This window comes from Aulostomus chinensis, chromosome 16 (assembly GCF_037954235.1).
Source record: "Aulostomus chinensis isolate RoL2024-O1b breed Wild chromosome 16, RoL_Achi_v1.0, whole genome shotgun sequence".
Lineage (NCBI taxonomy): Eukaryota > Metazoa > Chordata > Actinopteri > Syngnathiformes > Aulostomidae > Aulostomus > Aulostomus chinensis.
This window is the reverse complement of record NC_141335.1, coordinates 9,528,716-9,553,360: the sequence shown is the minus strand read 5'-3', so window position 1 is coordinate 9,553,360 and position 24,645 is coordinate 9,528,716. Positions and strand designations below refer to the sequence as shown.

At 40.1% G+C, this 24,645-nt stretch overlaps 1 protein-coding gene across 3 annotated transcripts in view; it reads left to right on the top strand.

The window, feature by feature from the left end:
* Positions 1-1,014: 1,014 nt before the first annotated feature.
* Positions 1,015-24,645, top strand: part of LOC147247408 (VPS10 domain-containing receptor SorCS3-like) — a 58,291-nt gene continuing 34,660 nt past the window's right edge. For all 3 annotated transcript variants that reach the window (XM_086179595.1, XM_086179594.1, XM_086179593.1), the window contains exons 1-2: positions 1,015-1,793; positions 22,065-22,132. In XM_086179595.1, the coding sequence (XP_086035721.1) occupies positions 1,146-1,793; positions 22,065-22,132 (716 nt within the window). In that variant the 5' untranslated portion in view covers positions 1,015-1,145. The remainder of the gene's footprint in view (positions 1,794-22,064; positions 22,133-24,645) is intronic.

Below are 24,645 nucleotides of genomic sequence, written 5' to 3'. Positions count from 1 at the left end.
GTTTGTCTCATAACTTACAGTCACTGCATGACACTTTCCAGGGAACCACAGATTGGTTTCCTTGACACAAAAAAGAGTAATCGTACTCACTTGATCTCAGAACATATGTAACCTGCGCTCACATTACGAGGACGTAACTGTTACATTCTTCATCCAGAACTATGCTGTCATCCTTGACACAGCTGGAAATTCTTCCCTTGATGGCTCTCCTTTGGCCACCATGTATTTTAAGTGTATCCAGCTTGCATCTTGTCCTACACACAGTTTCTGCAACATAGAAAGTACCGTATTGATTTGGAGCGTGCTTTCTATTTCAAATGTGTATACTCTAAAAATGACTGAATAACTTGAATTGCGCCTGTTCTAAGATTAAAAGAGAATTGCTGGAGGCTACGTGGCACCGCAAGTCACTAAGATGACTGATACATCACAGCGTTTCTTCAAAGCTTCACTTGTTTCCAGGGCAGAGGGGCCCGAGGCATGTTGTATTGGTGGTTTAATTAAAAAAAAAACCTAACAGTGTCACCAAAAATGTAGAGAAGAAAAAAAAAATCCTGCAGCTCTGCACATCACGACCACACACTGTCAGGAAGTCCAACTGAAATGCATCTTCACACGCAGTTTGCAGGTGAATTTGATGTTGATTGATGCGAGCAAATTATGTTTTTATTCATGTCGTTTCAAAGGAGAAAATCTTGCCAGAGCATTAACTGTTGAGGAAAAAAAAAACCAACCCAAAAAACAAACAACGAAATTACTTTTGTTGCCAACCGCTCCGAGTCAATCAGGTGCTGCTTTGGATAACTTTTATGGATTTGCATAAACAGCCTTTCTGAATAAAAACCATCCCAGAGGAGAATAAAATCGTGGAATAATTTCGAAATGATTACGGGTGATATCAGCATTTTAAAGATGTTTTCCCCAAACATCCCCATGAACAATGAGCTTTAACGGTTCCTCTCTCCGTCGGCGCGTTCTGCTGGCGCGCAGCTGCACCTCCCCAACTGCTCCCTCACACTTTGACAAATTCCTGGACGTGAGCGGGTCTACTGAGTGGCTTCTTGCTTACACGGCTGAATATTTCACAACTTCTCTGTCGCACCATCTTTTTTTTCCCCTCCCCACCGGCAGTTTACAAGAACACAATGGTACTGTGGTCATTTGGGAATTTTTCGCTTTTGTCTTTTTTGTTGCTGTACTCCCGTCACCCCAAGTTTATGGCTCGGGCGGAAATAAGTTCTCCCACATCAGACAACAGATTTTATCGGCTGGAGTTAATGCTGGAGCCACGCGCTACCCGGAAATCAACGGAAGTCCACAATAGCGCAAAAGTTTTTAGCGCTTTGGAGACAGAATTAGCCAGTGTCGATGCAAAGCTTGAGATTAATGATGCACAGAACGGAAAGAAGACACCAGTTGGCGTCAAACCGGTTACCAACTATCTCAAAATACCTGATAAAAAGTACCTTAGTGAGTCTGGGGACAAACAAAGGCAACCTGCTACGAGTTTGTCAGTTAGAAACACAGAAAATAGGGTAAAACGGAGCGTGGAGACAGCATTTTCTGAAAATGTGGATAGGGGTAAAAGTGGAGAATCGCAGACCAGAGAAATGCTTATGGAGACCGTGCAAGGTGTTCCCAACTACAGAGCCGAGTACCGGCGCACCGGGGAGGAAGCCAAAGGCTCTAACCCGAGGCAAAGTGAGCCGCACCTGGACACTTCTACTTTTGCTCTGTCGGGAGACTCGGCACACAACCAGGCGATGGTGCACTGGTCCGGACATAACAGCAGCGTGAGTTTTGCTGAAACACTTGCATCTCATCAGACGACAAATAAATACGCTATTATTATTATGCAAATTATATCTTCACGTCTTAAACGCTAATATTGTTTATTCATGCATCTGCCACATTTTTACGCACAGCTGTCACAACGTGTAAAAGCAGATTTTTTTTTTCCTTCCTGCAAATGAACGATTCCTTCCGTATACAGTGTTGAATTAATCAATGAATGACCAGAGTTTACAAATGCATGATTACGTTCTCTGTCCTTGCCTGTAAAGGTTACGACTACGAGCGCATTTAGCTGCTGTGGCTGGGGGTGGATGCGACTGTGCACTTGCACAATCCCTCTTTTTGAAAGTAGAAAATGTATTATAACAAACGGTAGGTCACCTGAACTTTAAATGAACACTTTACCCTGCAGGTAAATGGATTTTAACAGTGAGCTATAGGAGATACAGCAGCAATTACTGTACATTAATTATTAATGAAATCATCAAGTAAGCATGGTGCAGTAGCTACAATGAAAAGGGATTTTTGTCCAACCGTGATGCTAATGAGACAAAGGCTGACCTTTTGGTGAATGTAGCAGACTTTGGTTATTGATATTTGACTTACATATAGTTAGTAGTTGTTTTAATCCCGTGGAGAAATGCAGCATTGCAATATGCAGGTATTTTTTTGGTGTAAATGGTGCAGAAAGAGCTACAAAACAGGTTGACAGGAACTTGATAATGATAAGACATTGCAGCAACCACACACACGCGCGCGCACACGCACGCGCACGCACGCACGCACGCACAAGCACACCCTTTTGTTATTGCACAGTACTTTACAATCACGGAGACAGACATATGGAGATCGTATCTCTTACTTTGCATGTACAGGATGCAGACTGTTCAGGAGCCCCAGTAAGATATCAGACGCTAAGATCTTTAAATTGCAAACATAAGAGGGAGCATCTCTTGCTTTTTTTTCCCCCACTTAATTCAAATCACCTCAGCGTGCTGGGTTCAAGGGTGTGTAGCAACATTAATCAGGGCTCATATCTGAAGATTTTTTCAGAACCAGCGTGAAGGTACATCATCAACAGATGCAGATATACGTCGCTGGGTTGTGATATCCTTTAACCTCGACCTGTTGTTTTATTTCTCTTTGGCAATTTATGCCAGGAAGGGGCGTCATGGTGATTGCTGTGGACAGTTTCTTACATGAATAATGCACCTGATATACTGTGATTTGTGGGATGTGTCTCGAAATATGTTGTTGTTTAAGATGTCTCTACTAAATATGGCCTTTTGTACTGTGGGACTCTGCTCAGTGGATCGTCACTGATGGGCTTGTCACCGTGTCCAGGCAACATTGGAGATTTATTCAGTCTGAACCCTCACTGCAGTCCCAAAAGAACGATTGAAACTGCAGAGGGAAAATTGATGGCATTTTATGACTAGATGTTAGAGCTCAGGCTATATTACATGTAAATGACTAATAATGAATCTAAAAGGGACATTTGAGGGAAAATTACTTCATTCCTGTGGTCAAGGGGTAGTACTATCAAATATTCACTTCAAGACTTTTCCCTGTGATCTGACCAAGATGTAAAATCCCACAGGGTGTGAAATGAGAAAGATGTAGAAGGTGGTGATGAAAGCGCCAAAGGGGATCTTCGGAGTTCAGATTTGATGCGAGGAAAAAAAAAATCAAAGTTTAAAAAAAAAAAACATCAAATCTTTTCACAAATCAATCTTGGGCTATTATTCAATTTCTGTGATTGTCTGAGACATCAAAAGCTCGGAGTCATGACTCTCTGGTCGCTGACTTTGGGAGAGATAACATTGATTGGATGTAATCATGAGAATAAAACATACACCGCATGAATTCCCTTTGAAATTCATGCTTGGTAACTACACGTAGTATTGATTGGACGTACGTTTTTCTTGCCTATTAAATCTGTCTTGAATGAGCTAAAGATATAAAGAGCCCTGATTTATAATGATGTGTGGCATGGACATCGGCAAAAATAGAGATAAAGCCAATTAAAAATAAGCTACACGCACACACACACACACACACACTTACACACACTTGGCTTCAGATGTCTTGTTTGGTAAATCAATATTCAGTCTTTTGCGTCACATGGGTGTTCAAGCTGCGATGTGACTGTATGGGTAATCTTTTTTTAAAAAGCGCAAGCAGCACGTCCCACACTCCTGGGAGTCATCTCCCTTCCCCCTGAAGGCAAAAGTCTTAGTGTGCAAGCCAGTTGTCTGTTGGCTGATTATTGGCAGTTAAATGGTTTGAGATTCCTGATTGACCACTTGTGCTTCTCAAACACGGTTGACTCGGCGCAGGAGTTAGTGTGTGTGTGTGTGTGTGTGTGTGTGTGTGTGTCGTTGCTCCTGAAATTATCCTTCATGATGTAAATAATGTCCATGTACCTTGAGAATAAGGGTAAACGTTGTCATTCCCAATCTCCTGCTGAAACTTGCTCTCTGAGGTACCAGACATTGATGAGGCCAGCTGTTATTCTTGGCCGAGGAGTGAAATCTCTGGTTTTTGTTATGTTTTTCTTCTTCTTTTTTTTTTTCCTCTAAGGTGGTAAGAGTCAAACCAATCTGCCAGCTCTGTAACATCGTCTTTTTCTGCCATGACAGACTGGGAATCAGACAGGCCTCCCGGGCCGCGTTGTCCGCATACTTAATCAGAATGAGGCAGTTATTGTTGCACATAATCTCATTGGTATAAATAGACAATAAAAAAGGGGGGAAATGGCATGGCGCTGGGGGACACCTGTGTTAAAACTGGTTCATTAGATAGACAGCCGTTCCATTTAACACACCAGAGCTGGTTGCATAGAAACTCTTTGATCCATAAAATTAAATGCAATGGCTTCCCAATGCACAGAGGTGTTTGACCCATTTGTGGGTGTCACAGAAAAATACCACCGTTGATGTGCTCACTTACAGCAGAGAGAAAATTTCCATTGAGTTTTTTTTTTTTTTCCCCTGGCATTTTTCTTTCATATCAGACGCATTTAGCTGCCACTAATGCTTTTATCTAATAAACCCGCTGATGTTCAGTCAAATGACCTTGGAAAAATTTGTATTGTTGCGCTTTTTTTGTCATCCTCTGTTGACCAAAATCAAAAGCGGATCAGGTGTTAATATTTCAGTACCAATTGTATCCCTCCTGGAGAACTGTAGGTTAGAATATTTGATCACCACAGCTGTTGGGCACGTTTCAAATTCATACAGGAAACTTCCTAGTTTTGTGTCATTACGAAACGTGCAGTGTCTCAGTATCGAGGGAAACGTGTGTGTCACAGCGCGGTCTAAAAAAGTAAAGGTTGACAAATCAGTTAGATGCCAAAAGTCACGCCTTGATTGGGCGGTAGACTGCAGCGTGAAGTCGGGAAACAGCCGTAAATAAAATATAAACTGACAAAAAAGTCACCAATCAACTAAATTTCCAAGTCACCCATGGGTGTAGCACAAATACAAAAGCAACACACTGTGTTTGAAACCGTACCGGTGGGTTTATGAGCAAGGTTCATTGGTGATGTCATTGAGATGTTAATCGAGTAGTTACTTCCTGTATGGGGATAATTTAAGCATGAAGCACGAGTCTGCCTTCTCTTGTAATACCACTTCTGCCCAAAAGAGGTGAAAGTGAGTCAGGGTAGCAGGAAGGAGCATTTTAGTAGCTACCTGTCTTTCGCTGAGGTTCCGCTACCCAGTCAGAGTCAGACAAACGTGGGGTGAGCGGTCAGTTCTGGCTTCCTGGAGGAAACTAATCTCACCTTGCTTGTATCAGAGCCCTCATTCTTCGGTAAATTGACTTTCACCCTCAGCTCATGCTAAGGAAGCTAGCATGTCCTTGTTTCTTAACCATAGAGGTGGACATTCTAACGTCCCAACTGGTAATGTGCTGCCCCCTCTGGAGTTGGAGTGTGAAACTCTCTAAATCGAAAATTGTAGAAACAGTTGCTTCATTCGGCAGTTTGGCTACAGACCAGCATTATCCATCAGCTGGAGTCAGGCTGTCCACCTGATGAATAGAAGTCCAATATTCCCCCTCTTTTTGCTCAATCTTTGGCTCCTATCAACTCCTGAGGGAAATATCTGGCTCTTTACTTGCTAAATGCTCCATTCTATTCAACAGTTGCAGCAAGCCTCTGCTAACTGCAGCTGTAAATGACACAGTGAGAGCAGTGAGAGTCAACCAAATCAGTCTACCTGGGGCAATTTCTTGATTTTAAGACGCAGATGCTCATGTTCATGCGTTCAATTTTATGACAAATGCCCAAAATTGAATTTCTGAATATTTAATTAACAGAGTGATGGGCCTGGACCGTCGACAGCGTTATCCTGCAATTCATCTTCAAACAAGGCAGCATTTGCTGATGTTTTTTTTTTAAATTTTTAAAAAAAAAATTTAATTTTTTTTTTAATTAAATGACTGACCTGTAACCTTTTTTGAGAGGAACATGAAGTAGATTTGACACAGCAGTTCTTGATCCAGAGAATCATATTGTCATTTTTCATTGCCGTCTTCCGTATTCAGAGTGGAACTGGAAACTGTGTCAGACGAGATCGGGTGAAGAACAAACACCGCTCACGTAAGAAGAAAGTTCAGATGTATCTGAGGGACCTGTATTAATTGATGCAGAAAGCATAAAAGTGCCGTTACATAGGAAATTGAGAACGCGGGATGTGACATTACAAGGAGCATTGATGCGACGTGTAATCAGATGGTGAAAGATGTTGGAACTGACACAACTATCTGTGAAACGGTCGCAGGTCCGGACAGCGAAGCAAGAAGCTGAAACTATCACTGTAAAGCACCATAAAGCCGAGAGCGGAGACAGAATCGGGTGATAATTCCCTGCAGGCTCATCATTATGAGCGATGCCTTTGACATTACACACTGTCATTGGTGTTATTATCAGAGATATTGATTATAGCTGCATGTTTTAGATTTTCAAGTCGTAGCCAACGGGAAATATTAAGATGTTTTTTTGGCTACCAGACATATTCATCTTCTACCTGCTTGTTCCTCAGTGTGTCAGCACCATGCAGCTGTTCATTAATCCAGCTGTTCTCCAGCCTTTAGGGGGGCACTGTCCTCTGATGTGATTGTAAGATGCTGATAGAAAGTGCAGCAAACCTCAGGAGACCAAGAGGTAGACTGCTTACTACAGCCAATTGCTCAGGAGCCAGGATATACAATTTTTTGAAACCATTTTGCTGTGAATTTTTTTTTTTGGTCTTTGCTTCAGTTTTATACGATGGTGAACGAGGCAGAAGTTTCACCCTCTGTAGTAATAATTCAGTGAAATCCCAGTTTTTACTCCTCAAAGCACATGCGTGTGTGCCCTTTTTTTCATGAATCATTTGTGCTGTGGGACCATAATGCATTACATCAACTCAGCATCTCAGAACATCTCCAGCACTTAAACTGTAGTTTTGCCCCACAAAGTGCATTTTAAGTTGCAAATAAAGGTCTGACTTGAGTTTTATGTTCAACCAACACAGACATTGCTTGATTTCCTTCTGCCTCTCAATCTGTCTCTGCCTTTTTAACACTCGTATACCTCACACACACTTTAGTGTTTCAATTTTAATCAAAGTGACAAAGCGGGTGTCCAATCATATTTGACAAGTTTGCATGTGATTAATTAGTTCAATAAATGCCACCCTGTGGAAGACGCATAGCATGGCTGTGATTAGTTTATGAAAACAAATTTATGCATTTTCTGATTGGTAAAATCAGGAAATTGAATTTCAAATTGGGAGATGACTTCATTAATTGTCATTCCTACAGAGTTAACACAAATTGATGAAAGAACTACAAAAAAAACGGCAGCTTCAATAGCCTTATTGGACTGAGGTCATTAATTAGTCTGATATCGTACCTGGTGTGGGGGTAGAGCATCAGGGAAGGCTTTATTAGAATTATTGAAACTCCACACATCTCTGGAAAACATCCGGGTCTGATTTTAGTCTGCGGTCCAATTTTCTTCTCAGAAAACCAAGCTATGATATATTAAGGCCAAAGAAATGCACCATCCTCTGAGCTTTCAGTGTTTTCTTTAAACAAAAAAGCAATTATTTTTTTTATCTGTTTTTTTTTTTAAATATTGCACTTGTCTAACAACACACAGGTCTGTTAATTATGTTTAATTAGAGCATGATTTGTCTGTGAGGGTAAAATCATGTCTGTGGCATATTTTGGAACTGAAGTAATTGTATTGGATTTTTAATATGTTCTATAAAAGGGTGCCTAGTGGGTACTGATGTCTCTTTTTTGGTTTGTATTCGGAGTATTTGGCATAATGGTATGGTACATTTTGTGTCTAATATGGTACTATATGCAGTAGAGCTGGGCGCTGTGACATGAGTATGAATGCCCTGATATGCAGTAGGACTGGTATTGGCAAGGACCCAGCGGTACAGAGTATTATATGATGCAATACGTATTATGATACTCCACTTTACTGAAAATAGAGCTGCAAATATAACCAGGTGTGTACCTGTTCTGATAACTCAGCAACAAATTGAGTGAATATAATTCATTTGAATATTTCACTTTATTAGAATGATATTTGAAAAGTTGCAGTTGTGTGTACTGAACATTGTAAATGTAGCTGCCGTAACATGATTGAAGAACTGCCGTAGCATCATTTGAATTTTAGCTGCTGTGCCTCTAACATACCAGGGTCACGATAGGATTTTATCACAGCGTATTGCGATACGATATTAGTACCTGATTATTGATACAGCAAACTAATAACACACACTATAAATTGCTGTATTGATTTATTATTCAGCCATAAAAATCAGAAGCCCTCCCCCAAGCATCTTCTAAGTATGGCAGATGATGTCAGAGAATCCAATCCATAGTCGTCCCCTTCTATGATCTGGTTACTTGCTTTGAAGCACATATGGCAGGAAAACGGTGTGTTACACTCCTCAAAAATGAAGAATATATGTATAAAAATCAATAAGACATTATCAGAGTTGGACAGAATTTGATCTATATTAACATATTGCCTGGACCTTTTTTTATCGCTTCTTAATTCTTTTCTAACGAGAGGATGATTTAGGTCTTTGCTGTCTTAATTATGGGTGTAACTGTGTGTGTTGATTGTCTCATTAAGAGCATGTTATGTCTAGTTTTTTGTCTAATTGGATACAAGTTTTTTTTTTTTTTAATTAGTTTACCATGAAATAAACTGTGACCAAAGTAATTAATTCATAAATTCATCATTTTCATTATCAGACAAACCAAGTGATGGTGGTTGGGTTACATGTTGAGACTCCCCAGGTTTTGAAGCTGCATATTGCATGAAGCAACACTATCATGTTTAAAGATGACTTGGATTGCAGCAGCGCACTAACACACATGGACTCACGCGCGCACACACACACACAACACACACACACACACACACACACACACACACACACACACACACACACACACACACACACACACTAAACTATGAAAATGATGGAAAACTTCCAAACACAAAATGACACATTTCGAAAATTCAATACTCACTTGATGGTTTTCCTGGAACGAATCCTTTTAAAATGGCCGTTTGATGAGTTGTTGTCAAAACCAAAGGTTATATAGAGGAGCAAGTAAATATAGATCCAGATGAAGTATTCATTAAAATCTTTGCAGAGGCGCAAGACATGACAGTAACTACATATCATTTACGCAACGTAATGATTTTATTGGTTCCAACGGGAATCCTCATCAGTAAGACGGCAGCAGGACGATAAAATCCCAGTTGGAGTCAGCGGGCCTCCCCTCGGACCGAGCTTGAATAAACCCCGCCCTCCCCGCTTTGTTTACCTCCCTGGTTTTGCAGAGCTCCTGCATGTCTGCAATCATGAATGTTATTTGATCCCAGAGATGCTCAGCAATTGAGCCAAGACAGCTTAATATCGCTGTTTTACATAAGTTCAGACTCAAAGAATAAGGTCCATATGAAGGCATTTATTGGTTTCTCACTCTGGTAAAGTTGGAGGACAACAAAATTCCCTGAAGCTACTGGATCTGTAAAGTATCTTTTTAACCAAATGACATCTATTGAGGCTATTCTGGGAGGGCTTTTTCTGATAAATAATGTAGTTTTGTTTCATCTGAACTCACTTAGCCCCCCCCCCCTCCCCCCCGAATAGTTTAGAGCCCTTGTTGAAAACCTCTGAATCACCTAAATAACTTAACTTTGAATTTGAAATATCATCACTTTGTATTCAAGCCTTATTGCTTCTACAGCTTCATACACCATCAAATATCCAAGCCAGCAAGTTTTATTCCTTAACTTTTCTTGCTTTATACTGTAGTCATGTCTTAAAAGTCTTGGTTTTCCACTTTGAAATTCCATCTCATCAAATTCTATGTTTGAGTCCAAAAATGACTTGAAACTAGGTGTTACATAACTGATCCCTGGGAATCTAGTCTACAAGTTAGTGCCACCATTGAACAGCCTTCGATTTGAATTTGTGCTCTGCCTGTCTTTGTGTCATGATGTTGCACAGAGCACACGGGGTGGGACAAAATATACGTAGTGCAATGTATCACATGACCTCCTCTTGCACAATTGACATTTTTGACGCTAAATATTTAAGTTTTAACTCCAGCAGCTGGTGTTCTTAACTCTGTTTTCATCTCAATTGTCAATTTCTCTCAAATGCACCACAATGTGGTGTAGAAGTAGATAAAAAAAAAAACTCCTTTTTTTGAAAGATTTATTTCTTTTTTGGTTGCACCGATAATGTAAAGTAGGGGTATCCAATTAAAATTCTAATGGGTCCTGTTAAAAAAAAAAAAAAAAAAAAGGCTTCAAGCTTGGGTCCGGAGGCCTATCACATTTTTTTTATGACTGTTGATTTCACTGATAGGCCTACGCCTGCATGTTAGCCAGCAGTCAAGGTGTGCATCATGATTCAGTGGCACATTTAGCCAAGGTTGGTAGACGTCAAGCTAGTTGTGTCAGTGTCTGTTTGGTCAACAATGAACTTTCAGATCAAATGTCGTAGCCTGCATTTCAATAATAGTTCAACGGTATTTATTGTCTGTTTTTCCCCACATTAACCTTAAACATATTGTCCAGCAGGGGGCCACATAGGTCTTAAAGTGCATTCAATAATATCTCAACAACCATCAGTCATTTCTACATTAACGTTAAACATGTGACAATATCCTTTTCTGTTTGAAGTAAGCATTTTGCTATTCCGCTGCACATAACAATACAAAATAAGAACCTGAGAGCTTGATGGAAGACCTATGCTCCTTTAAAATAAAATGCAGAACTACTTTTGACAAGAGCCACCATCTCGGAGCGCATCAGGCACACGGACTTTGTGCTGCGTGGAGGCAGAGTAAACATGCGAGTCCATCCACTCATCTTGAAATGTTTGGTTCTCACTGTCTACCTTTCTCCTCTTCCAGCACGCCACCCTTCTTTTGAACCACATTTCCTTTCCTTCCCCCTCTCAACTAACGCGCGGTTTTTCCCTCTGTCAATTGCAGTGTTGAGTCTGCAGTGCGAGCGCGCACCAGTCCAACAGAGCTCGCAGCTTTGACAGCTCGCACTGCACGGCGCATGCGTCAGTTAACGTTACTTCCATTATAATATTGAAACAAAAACATAGCCTACCATAAATGTACAGTTTATTTAATGTGTTTAACGTATTTAGAAACATAAGCTGTTAAAATCGCTTGGTCACAACTTTTTATTCATTATTATTATTATTATTATTATTATGATTGTTATTTATTTATTTATCACAATTTGTCTGGGTCCGGAGGTTACGTCTGTTGGGTCTGGATCCGGACCGCGATCCGCTTATTGGCCACCGATGACGTAAAGGCTCGAAAATGAATCGTCTTGCAATATATCTGTTCTTGCAGAATATTGTGAAATTACAGTTACTCTGTGTTTTCCGCCACTGCAGAGCTACGTGTTCACAAGTGAGAGCTAAACAAAAGAAGTGGTGAGAGGACCACAAAGGGAGATGTTGATGATGCCATTAATGATATGATTGGACAATTCCAACTGTTTTGAATTATTCATTTTAAGGGACATCATGTACTGTCTGCAAAGTTGTGTGATGTTGCAACAGCCTTCAGCCTTCAGGCAGGGATATGAGTTGCATTTGCTGAGCCGTTGTTGTTAAGCACTGTGATTGGTTCCGGGTGGTTCCAGGGTTGCAGTTTCACACCTGTATGAAAGTGGATGGTTCTTGTTTTCTCACGAATAGTTTCTGATTCAGAGGGCCGTGATTCTCCGAAAAAACAATTACTGATGCATCTTAACGCGTGTGAATTTTTGGATTTACAATTGATTAGTTTTTTTCCTGTGCTACTTTTAGTGTATTTGTAATGATCCACGATTAGATTAAATTAATTTATAAGATATCTCTTAGTAAACTGTGTTTAATCCGAATCAAATCCCCCTCCTTAGCTGAGGTCTGCACCCTTTCTAGCACATTTTCTTGTAATTGAAGTAATATACATGTCATGATTACCATTACCAGCACTGATAGGATATAAATGGACCATTTATAACTGGTGGTATGGATCTATAGACGTGTGAATGCTTGATTGTTAGCAGCTTGCACATAAAGTTACCAGTGTGAACTTGACATTTGCAGATTTAATCAAAGAGTTATCGTTGCCCTTAAGTACCTCATCAAACTGCCATCACTGGTTTGACTCGAGGGCATGATGGCACGATGTTATCTATCACGTTTGCTAGCCCGACACACTTTTTTAGTCCTTTAGTAATTCGACGTGTCGGTCTTTGCCAAGGTGGATGATTTGGATCGTTTCAAGTTCTGGTTTAGGTTCTGCTTTAGGTTTAAAGCTTTTTTTTTTATAGGACTTTGGTGTCCCTGACATTGAATTTACTACATTATACATGTAGTTAATTCAATGTCAGGCTGTTGGGCTGTTAGAACAAAATAAGACACTTGATTAGCCATGACACAATGACGCTCTGGCATCTCCACTGGAGCCTTATGCCTTACAAATCAAACGATTGATCAAAATATTGAGAAGATAATGGCAAAAAGAACGATTTTAGTCTCCACTCGTAGTTTTAATACTGTATTTGATTACAGTATGTTTAAGTACGCTGCAGAATTTAGTTAAATCTTACCCTTCTTCATGGTAACGGTGTTAAGGTTGGGAAAGCATCGTGGTATTTGCTAAATATATTTCGAAAAAGCCAACCTTGACATTTAAGTACAAGGTTTGTGTGTGTGTGTGTGTGTGTGTGTGTGTGTGTGTGTGTGTGTGTGTGTGTGCGCGCGTTCACCTATTTAACATTTAACTAAACCTTTAACAGAAGCGCTTTTGTTGTCCAACACGCAGGAATTCACGCCGAGCAGCCCCGTTGGCTCGCTTGTCAGGAGTCCACTAGATTTGCAAGACAACAGTAAACATTTTCTGTACCATCACAAGAACACCCTTATCTCCAACAGACAGTGTCTAGGGGGGATTTTGGCCTCTAACAGTAATCTTTTGTTTTGTGAGTGAAAACAAATGCAAATTGGGGGGGAAAAAAATGGTTGGACACGCCTTTAGTTGTGTTAGTATAATAAGGCAAATGAAAAACCATAGTAATCGCCTCCACCAAGTCTCTAAGATTGGTGGTCCCATTTATTTATTTTTTTTGGTTCTCTTCCCCTGAAACATTCAACCTCATTGTCCCATTCTCCTCCATGGACAGCCAACTCCAGGATGTTACAATATGCTGAATTTCCAAGCTCCCCTGCTTTGACCATTTTGCATTAAAATCTCCAACTTAAAGGAATTGAATTAGAAATAATTCTCAGACTGGTGGCACTGAACTGAATTTTTTTTTTGTCACTGCTGCGTGTTGGCGTCAGTGTCCTGTCAGCCAACGCATAATCATAATCGTACAGAATAAGAAACAGTTTTTGTAGGGCAAAACTGTAATAATTGTAGGAAAAGTACTGTAGCCCTAAATACCACAAGACACCCGAAACAATTGTTACGCACTCAATAAAATGTAAAGTAGGACAGAACATCGGCCAATCTGGTAACACTGACGCCTACGCTTCGACCTCTTCGCCATGAACTCTGGGAAAAAATAAACTTAACCCTCCCACTGCACATCATCCTTAAAGTCCCCCTCCAGTGTTTTTCTTCTTGTTCCCACAGTTGAATGTTGGAGCTTCAACAGTGTAGAATGAAGTGCATACACAGTTAGACAATAGAAGACAGGGCTCACGTACGTTGGTGAAATATTGTCTGATTTTAAAAGGTGATCCTACGATCAGGATTTGTGACATCACAAATTTTTGGGAAGCTGATCCTGGTCCGAAATCCACCAGACACAAATATATAATGTGGAAATTTGACGCCTCCAGGTTGGCCATAGTGAGAATTGACATGTGGGAAACATTCTCTGTCCAGTAATTACACCTAAAATGAAAGATACTTGTATCTGGAGAAGATTGGGATGCGTTAATTGGAGTTGTTTTTGAGCAAAAAATAATTTTAATGATATATTTTCTATTAGGGATTTCCAATAAATAAATAGATATGCTGACCTCATACACTGATAACTGGATAATGGTGCCCATCCATATTCCATTCCATAGCTTGCGCTGGACCGTCAACCGGCCTTAGCGTCATGGGACGTGCCACCGTCTCAAGTTTCACATACAATTCTGTTGAATCCATATAAAGGGTTTGGTGGTGTTTTAACCATAAACATGACAACAACAATAATGATGATACTGACTAAGAAAAACAGCTCTGGTATTGGAATTGACTGATGCCAATACATTTAAAAAATACCGATATCATTGTGCACCCCCAGTTTATATACAAATAATGTAGTAAACAAGTTGAAAAATGTCAGCGTATCAGATATTTCTGCATCTCTAATTTTTGTACAAATGTGTTCAAGTGTTCATTACCTTCGAAACATCATTTCTATGAGCCATGGCCAACATCATACACTTCCAGGTATTTTATTAATCGTAACATAACCTTAACGCATAGCCAACCACTTCCTCTACACTTAATGAAAAATGCTGAAAAAAAGAGAAATGTCCTGGCTTGGTTTTAGCTCATGATCATGAGTTTCACAGCACTTTTGGCAGTAAAAGGGGTCATTTTAGCTGGAGGACTTTTCTTTTCCAAAATCACAATTTGGACCCTGTGCTGCCTTTGGCTTCAGCTCAGAGCCCCCCCAGGCAGGAGCCGAGCCTCTCGGAGCCAAAGCTGAGAAGTATCAGAAGAAAGTCGAAGAAATGTCTGGATTCTTATTTCTCCAACTAGTTTGAAAACGTATCAAAAAAACTATTCGCTTAAAAAAGAAAAAGAAAAATTATTTCACCCTGGTAAATTTTCCAATCTGTGTTGTAGACGACAGCTTTGTGAATTACACACTTAAATTACTAGTGCAACAAGAATAAATGTGCTCATGCTAATGTACCTTCAACCCCTGAACAATAAATATGAGCAAATGAGAAAAAAAACCTGTGAATGCTTTTTTGGGGGGTGGGTTCTTCGCACTACTTACAATGCAGAACATTGATTTGTAGATTGCTCAAGATGTGAGTAAAACTCCTGATGTGTCAGAACATTCAAATGGGTTGCCATTAAATTTGTCCTTGTGCCTTTTTTTGGGGGGGGGGGGGGGGGTGGGAGGGTGTGCGCAAAACAAATGCATTTTTCTGAAACATCCTTTTTTCTTTAACACAGTCCATTAAACACATTTCTGTGAGTGTTGACCTCAAGCTTTCCTTTAAGAAGCGAAGCGGACCAATCACGATGTTATATCCCACTAATGGCAACCAGCACACTTTATTGTGTATTGTTGTTAGCAGCAGAGAGACGTAGCATGCCCACAAAAGCTATATTTGAAGTGAAACCCTTTTACATGCAGCCCATTTCATTAATTTCCCCCCATAATGGACTGAATTGATTGCTGAAACCTCTCAAGCTCAAAGCATCAAGGCTTTATGACCACAGCTTAGAAGTCAGGAGGATAAGCAAACATACAGACAGCAGATTAATGCGCAAGGGACATTTTGCTGGGGTTTATTTGATGAAAGCTGCATCCCTGGAGTATGTTTTCACCCACAAAAGTACAAACAATCAATTTTGTCCACAGATGAGGACGGAGTAAGGCCTTTCTTCGACCGCACCATTTCTCTTAAAAGATGCTTGTCTGTACTGCCAAGTGCCCTACATCTGCGACGTCTTCACAGAGTCACAATCAGGGTGTCGTTGCCTTCACCCGCTTTGCAGTGCATCTTCTTCCTTATTTTTCTTTTGTCTGCCCCTGTTGTCTCTCTCATGCCTTAAGGAAATGTATGCAAATTTGAACCCTATACTGCGTTTCTTTTCTCTGCAGGTGTTTGTGTCAGGTGATTTCTAATAAATGCACGAGCACATGAATCCTCATTTGTTTGAGAAAAGGAGAAAAAGAAGTTGCAGTACATACAGACGGCTGTTAGATGTTCTGTGGCACTTTGTCATCTTGAGCTATTTTCATCATTTTGTCACGCATGTCATACTTTCTACATGTATTTAACTCAAAAGGAGATAAAAATCCTTTTTTCGGGAGGAGAAAATTGAAAGTCTACAAAAACCTGTCATGTTCTACCAGGTGGGTATGATATGAACAACATTAATTAGCCAGTTGACTTAAAATAAGTCCGTATTTGTTAAATGACTCTTGCTCTCCGCTCCTGTCTTCCTTAATGAATTTGAGATTGTAATGAACTTCGCAACAAACGGAACAGGTTTTATTTTCATTTCCTCACCATTGCGTGTGTGGACAGGCCAGTGAAAGGTACTATAATGAGAGGAGCAATGAAGTCCTGCTCGCTCTCCTTATATTAGTGTGCCAGCTTTTCCTGTCTGATGATGGCCGGGATGCATTAGAGGCCACTGGGGATCTGCATTATTTGGTAGAACTGGCTCCTAACATCCTTTTTTTTTCTCGCAGATTTCCATGTCCTTCTCCTCCTCCCCCTCTTCTGCTTCCGATTCACAACAGTTTTGGTTGTGTGTCAATTATTTTGGTCTTCTACTCTGACGCAAGGATGAGGAGTGATAGAAAAGCTTGGCACGATCTGAGCCCTTTTTTTTATGTTTAACTTTTATTTCTGCAGGAATAAAATAAAAACTAGTTGTGGCATGAAATTCATTTATAACAGTGCAGATTGTTGTTATTTTCTGTCCGGTCTCTCATTCTAATCAAATTTCAGTGGTTGCTTTTTAATTTTTATCTTGTATTATTTCCTGTTTTCTGCTACGTTTGTGTTAAGTCATTAACGTTACGCCCAGGTGTATTTCAGGGCTCCTATTTGACGGAAGCAGCAAGTGATTTACACTTTGTTAAAATAAATGTTGAGTAGCACACGCGCTATTATGTGCATTCTTACTCTTAGCAAAGCACTTTTTCTTGCTCAGTTCAAATTCAACCTCCTTACTGTCATTACTGCTTTATTTGAAAGCACATAAAAAGTGCATAAAATATATACATACAGGCAACAAAAAGGCAAAAATAGTACTGAATGTACTAACTACTTGTAATATCACAGATACCCAAAATTGTACAAAAAGAATTTCCAATATTGCACATATTGAGGTGAAATAATTCTGGTCATTATTTATTTCATAGTACTTGACCGGAAACAGCCTAACGTCTGAGCGCATAGCTTGTCAGATTAAGTCAATCCTTTTGAAGGATTAAAAATCCAACATCTACCATGTTTATCAAATCTGATAAGGTCAAGAATTCTGACCTCTAGAAAGCTGACTTTGAAAAACGAGCGTATTTTCCAGCTTGTATTGAAGAAACTAATTAGTGGTGACAGGTATTAACTTGCTGTCAGAAATGAGGAGGTAAATAGGCGAGGGTTGGTCCCTGGAGAAAGCCCTCTGCGTGGATGTGTTTGTCCTCTACTACAATATTCAAAAGCTTATGTGTATTCATGAGAACGTAAAGGCATATCATCTGAGCCGCCAACTTCTCAGACAACACGAAAGGTAAATGAAATAGAGATATGCGTCAGTGTCTCTTTGAGTATGAGCCGTTAGCTGTGTTATTACAAAGAACCTCACATCATTCACTGTTATCAACTCCGGGGTCCCTTGGAAATTAATTTAGATCCTTCAGTTGTCCCCTCCGGTTCAGTTCAAAGACAGAGCTGAATCTACATGAAAGTGGCTGTATTTTCCACATTTCTAAAGATTTTTCCCTCCTTCTCATGATGTGTTCCTCCTGAGCAGAGGGAAAACCTGCATTCAGAAGGTGTGTTGTTTAGAGTAAGGGTCGCTTTTTCCCTCGACTACCCAATTAAACCGAAATAATATTTGAGGGGTGCCATATTAATGATGTTTTACTGGGGGGCTGAAAAAGCAACAGGTCTCTTTGAAGCGAGGTTTCCAAAAGCACAATAAAACTGTGTTGATCTGTTGCAACATTCTATTTCATTTTATTAATAGCCATATTGCAGTACAGTATGATTCATACCTAAATTGCGAGCTGTGTGGAAAATCTTCTGCCCACAAATGTGGCGTTGAGATGCCTCTCACGTCCCACTGAAGCACTTTAAAAATCGGAACATTTCTCTTTAAAAAAATAGATTGATATGGAATCCTAAAGATTTAATTTGGTCCAACTGTCTGTCAATGCACGGTGGCTGCATGCACTAATGAATGCTTGTGGATGTAAAGGGTTTAGATCTATGGATGAGGCATTTACTGATACGTGATCACAATGACATTATGGCTGCTTGATGCTATGTTATCAGCCAGATCTTTATGTCGTCAACAGCGGACTTTGACATGCTTTTAATGCTACTTTTTTTCTTGTTTTGCATCTTCGTACATTATATAGACTCAAAACTCGACAGTGAGACTCGCGCAAACCAGAAACTCTGATTTGCAGCAGTTTCCTTGCTTGAATTTTACTTTTAACTTTTATTCACCCCTTCAAGCAAGGGAATCTATGTGTATTCTTTTTCAGAAAAGAGGAGAAGACTACTGCTGTTGTAGTACTGCTACTGTTTATCAAGATTTTATGTACCTCTTGTTGAAAACACACCTTGAATGTGTGCTCGTATTATTTAGAAAAAGCTTAGTATTTGTCAAGTTAATCTGGTGTGACCTTGGACTGTGAGAGCAGTCAATAGCTGTCCCCACCTCACATCATTGGCAACTATCGCCTGGTTGCGGGAAGCATCAAGTCCCTGCTAGTATGGCCAGTACCCCAGCATGCTAGCTGTGGTTTGCGCCGCCAGTGCCAACACCCCCAATATTTCCATATCTTCCAGAAATTTGCCACCGTTTAGGATTTAGGATTATAATTTATACATTTACACATGTGCAAGGATATGCTTCAATTTTCACATGAGCCTTTAATGGAAAATCTCCCATTAGAAGCTTTGCTTTAATCTCCCGAAAGTACACCCTACCCAGTACTTCTGCATTGCGTGTGGATACGGATAAGATCATTTTTGTCATTAGGGTGGCTGTTCGGGGTGGTGTACATGTGTGGAGTGTTGTAGGATGTCTGCAGTTGTGGTTAAACATCAGATATAATGTTATTCTTTTCTGAGAAACCAGTGAGCTAACATTAGCATTTCAGCTAGCAGAGCCCGCTAATATGAGTTCGCCCTGCCGCTACTAGCTTGCTGCAGCCCTGTGTTTCCCCGTGTTTACTGTTATTATGACCATCAATAACATAATAGTCTATTTTGATTTCATTAAACTGAAGTTCCAAAGTGGAGCCAAAGAAGTTATAGTCATTCAGAGAGAAAAAGACATAGAAGCAGCATTGTGAGAATACAAATCTCTCTGATGTCCTTTATTGATTTTCTTGGAAGGGGGCACACATAGTCGAACTGTGGTATTGAACAGCCAAATCCGAGTCGCCTCTGAAATTTCTGAGTTGGATACAGCCCTTCATGAAATCACAGGCTGTCAACAAAAAAAAAACCCTCCACAAAAAGTCAGATAGACAGAGAGGAAAAAGTAAGCAAAGAAAAGACAGAAAAATAAAAAGAATAAAAGGATGACTAAACCCAACTCCTCAGAGGGTGGGAGCCAATCTGAGAAATGATTGGTTGACTTTCCCGGGGCAAAGCTCTCTTTGCTCACATCAATAAAACATAAACATGAATAAATGCACTGCTTTTGGCCTTCTAGGGTCCTTACTTATTTTCATGTATGCAAGTGAGCAATGATATGCATGGAAAATTGTATTTACCTAGAAGGCTTAAAATCACTCTGGAAGCCATTTTGTGTTTGTTTGTTTGTTCCTCCGTTTTTTTCAATAATGTGGAGCTGAACCACAAACCCATAGAATTTTGTGTTTAACGTAGCTTCATTTGTCGATTTTTGTTGTTGTTGTTGTGTAAGTCACTCATGTAGTGTGACCGTCATGTATTCTCTCACCCAGTCACATAATTTGCATATATAGTAGTTGCTCCCTTTTGACTTGAGCTGCAGATGTGAAGCCCATACTGTATCAATAATGTTAAAGACGTGGGAACACATGCGATGTACTCTTGATGTATCCACTTAGGGACGAATCATCCAGTCATCTGCCTTGCTAGTCTGACTGTCCCTGAGGTAGATCGCCACTGACCCAATTCGATGGGTCAGCTTTTGTTAATGAGCCAACAGCACAAACACGAAGACAATTGAAAAGACAAGAAGAGCTCCTAATGGCAATCATCCCCACAGGGCTCGGGAAGTTTCTTCCCGTGAATTTTTGTCATTCGGGGGCTAGTTTTAGAGATATCCTTAGAGTTTGATTAAACTGGTTCCTCATGCGAGTGGCACACATGATTGAAACCCATAAAAGTGAACATTATCCATTTGTTCACTCAATTAATTTGCAGTATTGGAGATTTGAACCCCATCGGTTGACAATGAACTGTTCTACTTTGACACGGATAAAATCAATTCCAGAATCAATTTACCTTGTAATATTTATAATATCCCAGGACGCATAGTCATTGCTGCTAGCGAAAGGGAACTGTGGTGACAAACGATCAACAGTTTGGCAGAGTTTTCTTTTTTCCCTGGTATCTATTTTTCAAAGAAGGCAATTAGACCTAACATCACAGCCATTTAACTAAGTCTATACACCAAATTGATTCCGACTCCAGCTTTGGACCTCGCAGACATGGTGCATTTAGTTATGCAAATGCTTATCTCTCTGTGTGATTGGTTAATTAACCTGTAATGCAGATAGTCGCAGTCATGCACAGTGGCCGTTTGATGGCTGAATTGTGGGTCAATTGGGTTTTTAACATCTTCAAAGCAGCCTTAAAGGAACGTCTTTGTTCCTGCAGGCCTTGTGTGGCTTTTCCCGGTTTAATGGCTCGTTTTGTGGGTCCCGTAAGGTTAATGTGTTTAAACTGACTGTAATTGAGCTTTTGACCCATCTTTCAGGCTTTATAATAAATTCGTCATAATATGCCATGTTTCTGCTCCTTCATTGTTATTCCTTCTCCCCCTCCCTGCAAGTCCTGCCCAATGCGCCCCCCCCCCACCACCACCACCAACCCCCCCCCCCCCTCCCTCCCCCAGCCTGAGTTATGAGCATCCCCATGGGAAGTCATTTATAATACCATTGGAGTGACAATAATGTGTTTGCGCACCATTTCACTGTGCCCTCTGCGCCTTGGCAGGATTTTATGGACAACATTTTTGTTTCTCCCTAGAAACACACTGTCCAACCGTTTTCAGAGAACATGTAAAAATCCTGTAGTTCCCAATGAGTTAAAAAAAAAACGTGTTTAATCGATGTTTGAAATCAATATTTGCTTGTACTTTTGGATCTAACTTACTTAGCTGTATTAAATGTTAAAGCAAACCGAAGGTAAAATAAAAGGAAATTAGAGAGAAAGAGCGGTGCAGTGCAGCCATTTCCTTTTCATTGTTCAGTGAACAATTATGTTCAGATTTTGCTGTCATGTAGGTATCATTCCACATGAGATACAGACGCAACTCTTGACAGGCCACATGAATGTTTTTCAAAGCTCTGCCTCTAGCAGACTGACATCTCTTCACAACACGAGGATCACTTGTCATTGGGATAACGTACTGTATATCACCGACACTTATTAGTAAAGGGGTGTAGCAGACATGCTGTATTCATTCCACGCCATTAGCTGTAGACAGGTAATTGTATGCTGGTGAGGGACTGGCTTTTTAGTGCATATCTTGGCATGTAATGAAATATGTCTGTTGTGTTGTAGGTGATCCTGATCCTGACTAAGCTGTATGACTTCAATCTGGGGGCTGTTACTGAGAGCTCTCTCTGGAGGTAAGGTGTTGTTGTTGTTTTTTTTTTATTTTTTATCATCAACTAAATAGAAAGCTAATGACATCACTGCAAGAATTGTATAAAAATGCAAAAGCACAGCTCAACAAACAATAAGAATAATATATTCATAGAGGGTGCTGTAAGCTGTAAGTATGATTTATAGTGCACTCCCTCGCCGGAATATGAACAATCAAGTTACACTGGAAGTCAATATGAAGTATGTTTTAATAAACCAGTCTGAAGTGGTTCACAATGAAGAATGCTCTGCTCTGCTTCCTGGAACCCCCTAAATAACAGGGCAAAGTCAGCAACAGCCTTTAGCAAAAAGACAGATTTTTTTCTCCATCAACTGAAAATAACATTTTTAAATTCTAGATTGGAACAACTGAATGTTGCTGTCTTTGAATTTGTGTTACTTCCTTTAACCTTGAAACCTCCTTATGGACAATTTATTTAATGGTCAGGTTTAAATTTTATTTCAGAAGCCAGGGTGGATCTGCCGGGGCGGCAATTTGGACGGTCTAAATCTAAAATATATGTACTGGTAAAAATCAATCAGAAATTTATCAGAGACAAAATTACATGTCCAAATGAAAGTTCATGCAGCAAGAGAATTCTCCCAGGTTCTACCAAAGACCTCCATGACATTGACGTTTTGGGGGTGGGTGGCAGATCTGTTCTTCTAGCCTAGTAAAGATCACTTCTTCCTTTTAAACTGTAAAGACTGCTCTTTCATGGCCACGACTGCTAGCGTTAGCATTGGTAATCAGCTAGCATTTGTGTTCTCCGAGGTACCACGGGCTCTTCATGAGCAACGGGACTCATTCATGTAGTGTGATCATGGCTGTATATAAATGTAAACTTGTACAGGTCCTCCAGTAGGGTCCAACTGTTTGGTGAATCTGTGGAGTAACAGGAGAGAGATACAGGATAGACGGATTATACCCATATCCTCATAAGATAAGGGTATAATCCTCTTAAGATAAGAATTAAACAAACATACTTGTCACTGCTCCTGGGACTACAGAGGCTTCAAAAGGACAAAAGGGTTGGTAGGAGACCAGTGTCATCTGGCTCCTGTGACGGCCAGGATCTTCTCCCCATTTCCCCCCGGCCGCTACCTGGCACCCACACAATGACCCCTCTTATTTTCCTGATAAGGTGTGTAGGGTTGCTAGTGTGCACTTGTAGAAATACAGAAAGCCACTGATGGATAGTGGCAGATTTGTTGAAGCGTGTTCTGTTTAGTATCAGAACCCGGTGTGTGATTGTGGAGGACGGATTAAACTGTTCTCAAATATTCCCCGGTGCCTATGAGTGTGTTTGAACCGTCTGCAGATATCAACAGATCTACTCATTCTGCAGAAAATGATGTCCAAATTGATTCAAGTTATACAGGAACATAAATAAAATCTGAGTTACATTTATAATTAGTTTGACTCAGTTAGAAAGCAGATCAAATAAAACATGTTTTTTCAGTTGCTTCAGAGGAGAGGACTGAAATGGAGTAAATACCCTGGTATAAGTGACTTTGATTAATGGTTGCAGGTGTGTCTTTCCATCACTCAATGCTTTTTGCCCATTTGAAGTACGTTAAAGAGGACATTTCTCTCATGTGACATAGGATCCAATCCCAGGTTTTGCTATATTTGCGGAAGATTTATAAGATCAACAGGGATGACGTTCGATACGCTGATATTTCACAACTGATTTTCCCCAATAGCTACAGATGATATTATCTGTGTAATGCAAGTTTATATGATATTTTAAATTGTGTACCGAAAAAGCAACGACGTGTAAACATTGTGAATTTTAAAATTTGTCTTTATTTTCAAAACATGCGGTGAAAAATGTTAGCATATCTTATGTGGAGGTGACAATTGGCCTCTTTTTAGGCCGCAATTTAAATTTAACCATTTAAAGTTAAAATATCTACATACTGGTATGTAAGTGAACGTCTGAGATTAAATCAGCATATGGATACCCCCCCCCCCCCCCCACACACACACACACACACACACACTTGCAAGTTCATGAATATTTTTCTGGATCCGCCCCTGTTCAGAAGCAATTGACATGCAATTGCGACAGTATAGCCGTAGTACTTGCATCGAGAATGTATTGAGGGGTGAGTTACCGTGCCCTGTTAGGTCATAAATAAGAATGGAATTCATCAAGGATTATACCATAGAGCCAATCCTGCCTCTCATAGGCCTTTTTTTCTCACCTCTCACATAGCCTGCAGAGAACTCATTTCATTTTGAAATACATGTGAAAAAGAGACCATCAGTCCACCTAGCATAGAGTTTCAAATTAATATGTTTCACCAGAGGCGCCGCTAAGATTTACACCCGACTTGACACGTTTTGAAATCCCATATTGTGTACAGGAGGTCTTCCATCATCAAGGTGTCTGCTTAACAACGGTACCATAAGTAAATTAGTGTACCTCAGGGGGTGCATGAAGGCTCTTAGTATGGGTATTAGAAAAACTGAGATTTCAATGTTATGAAA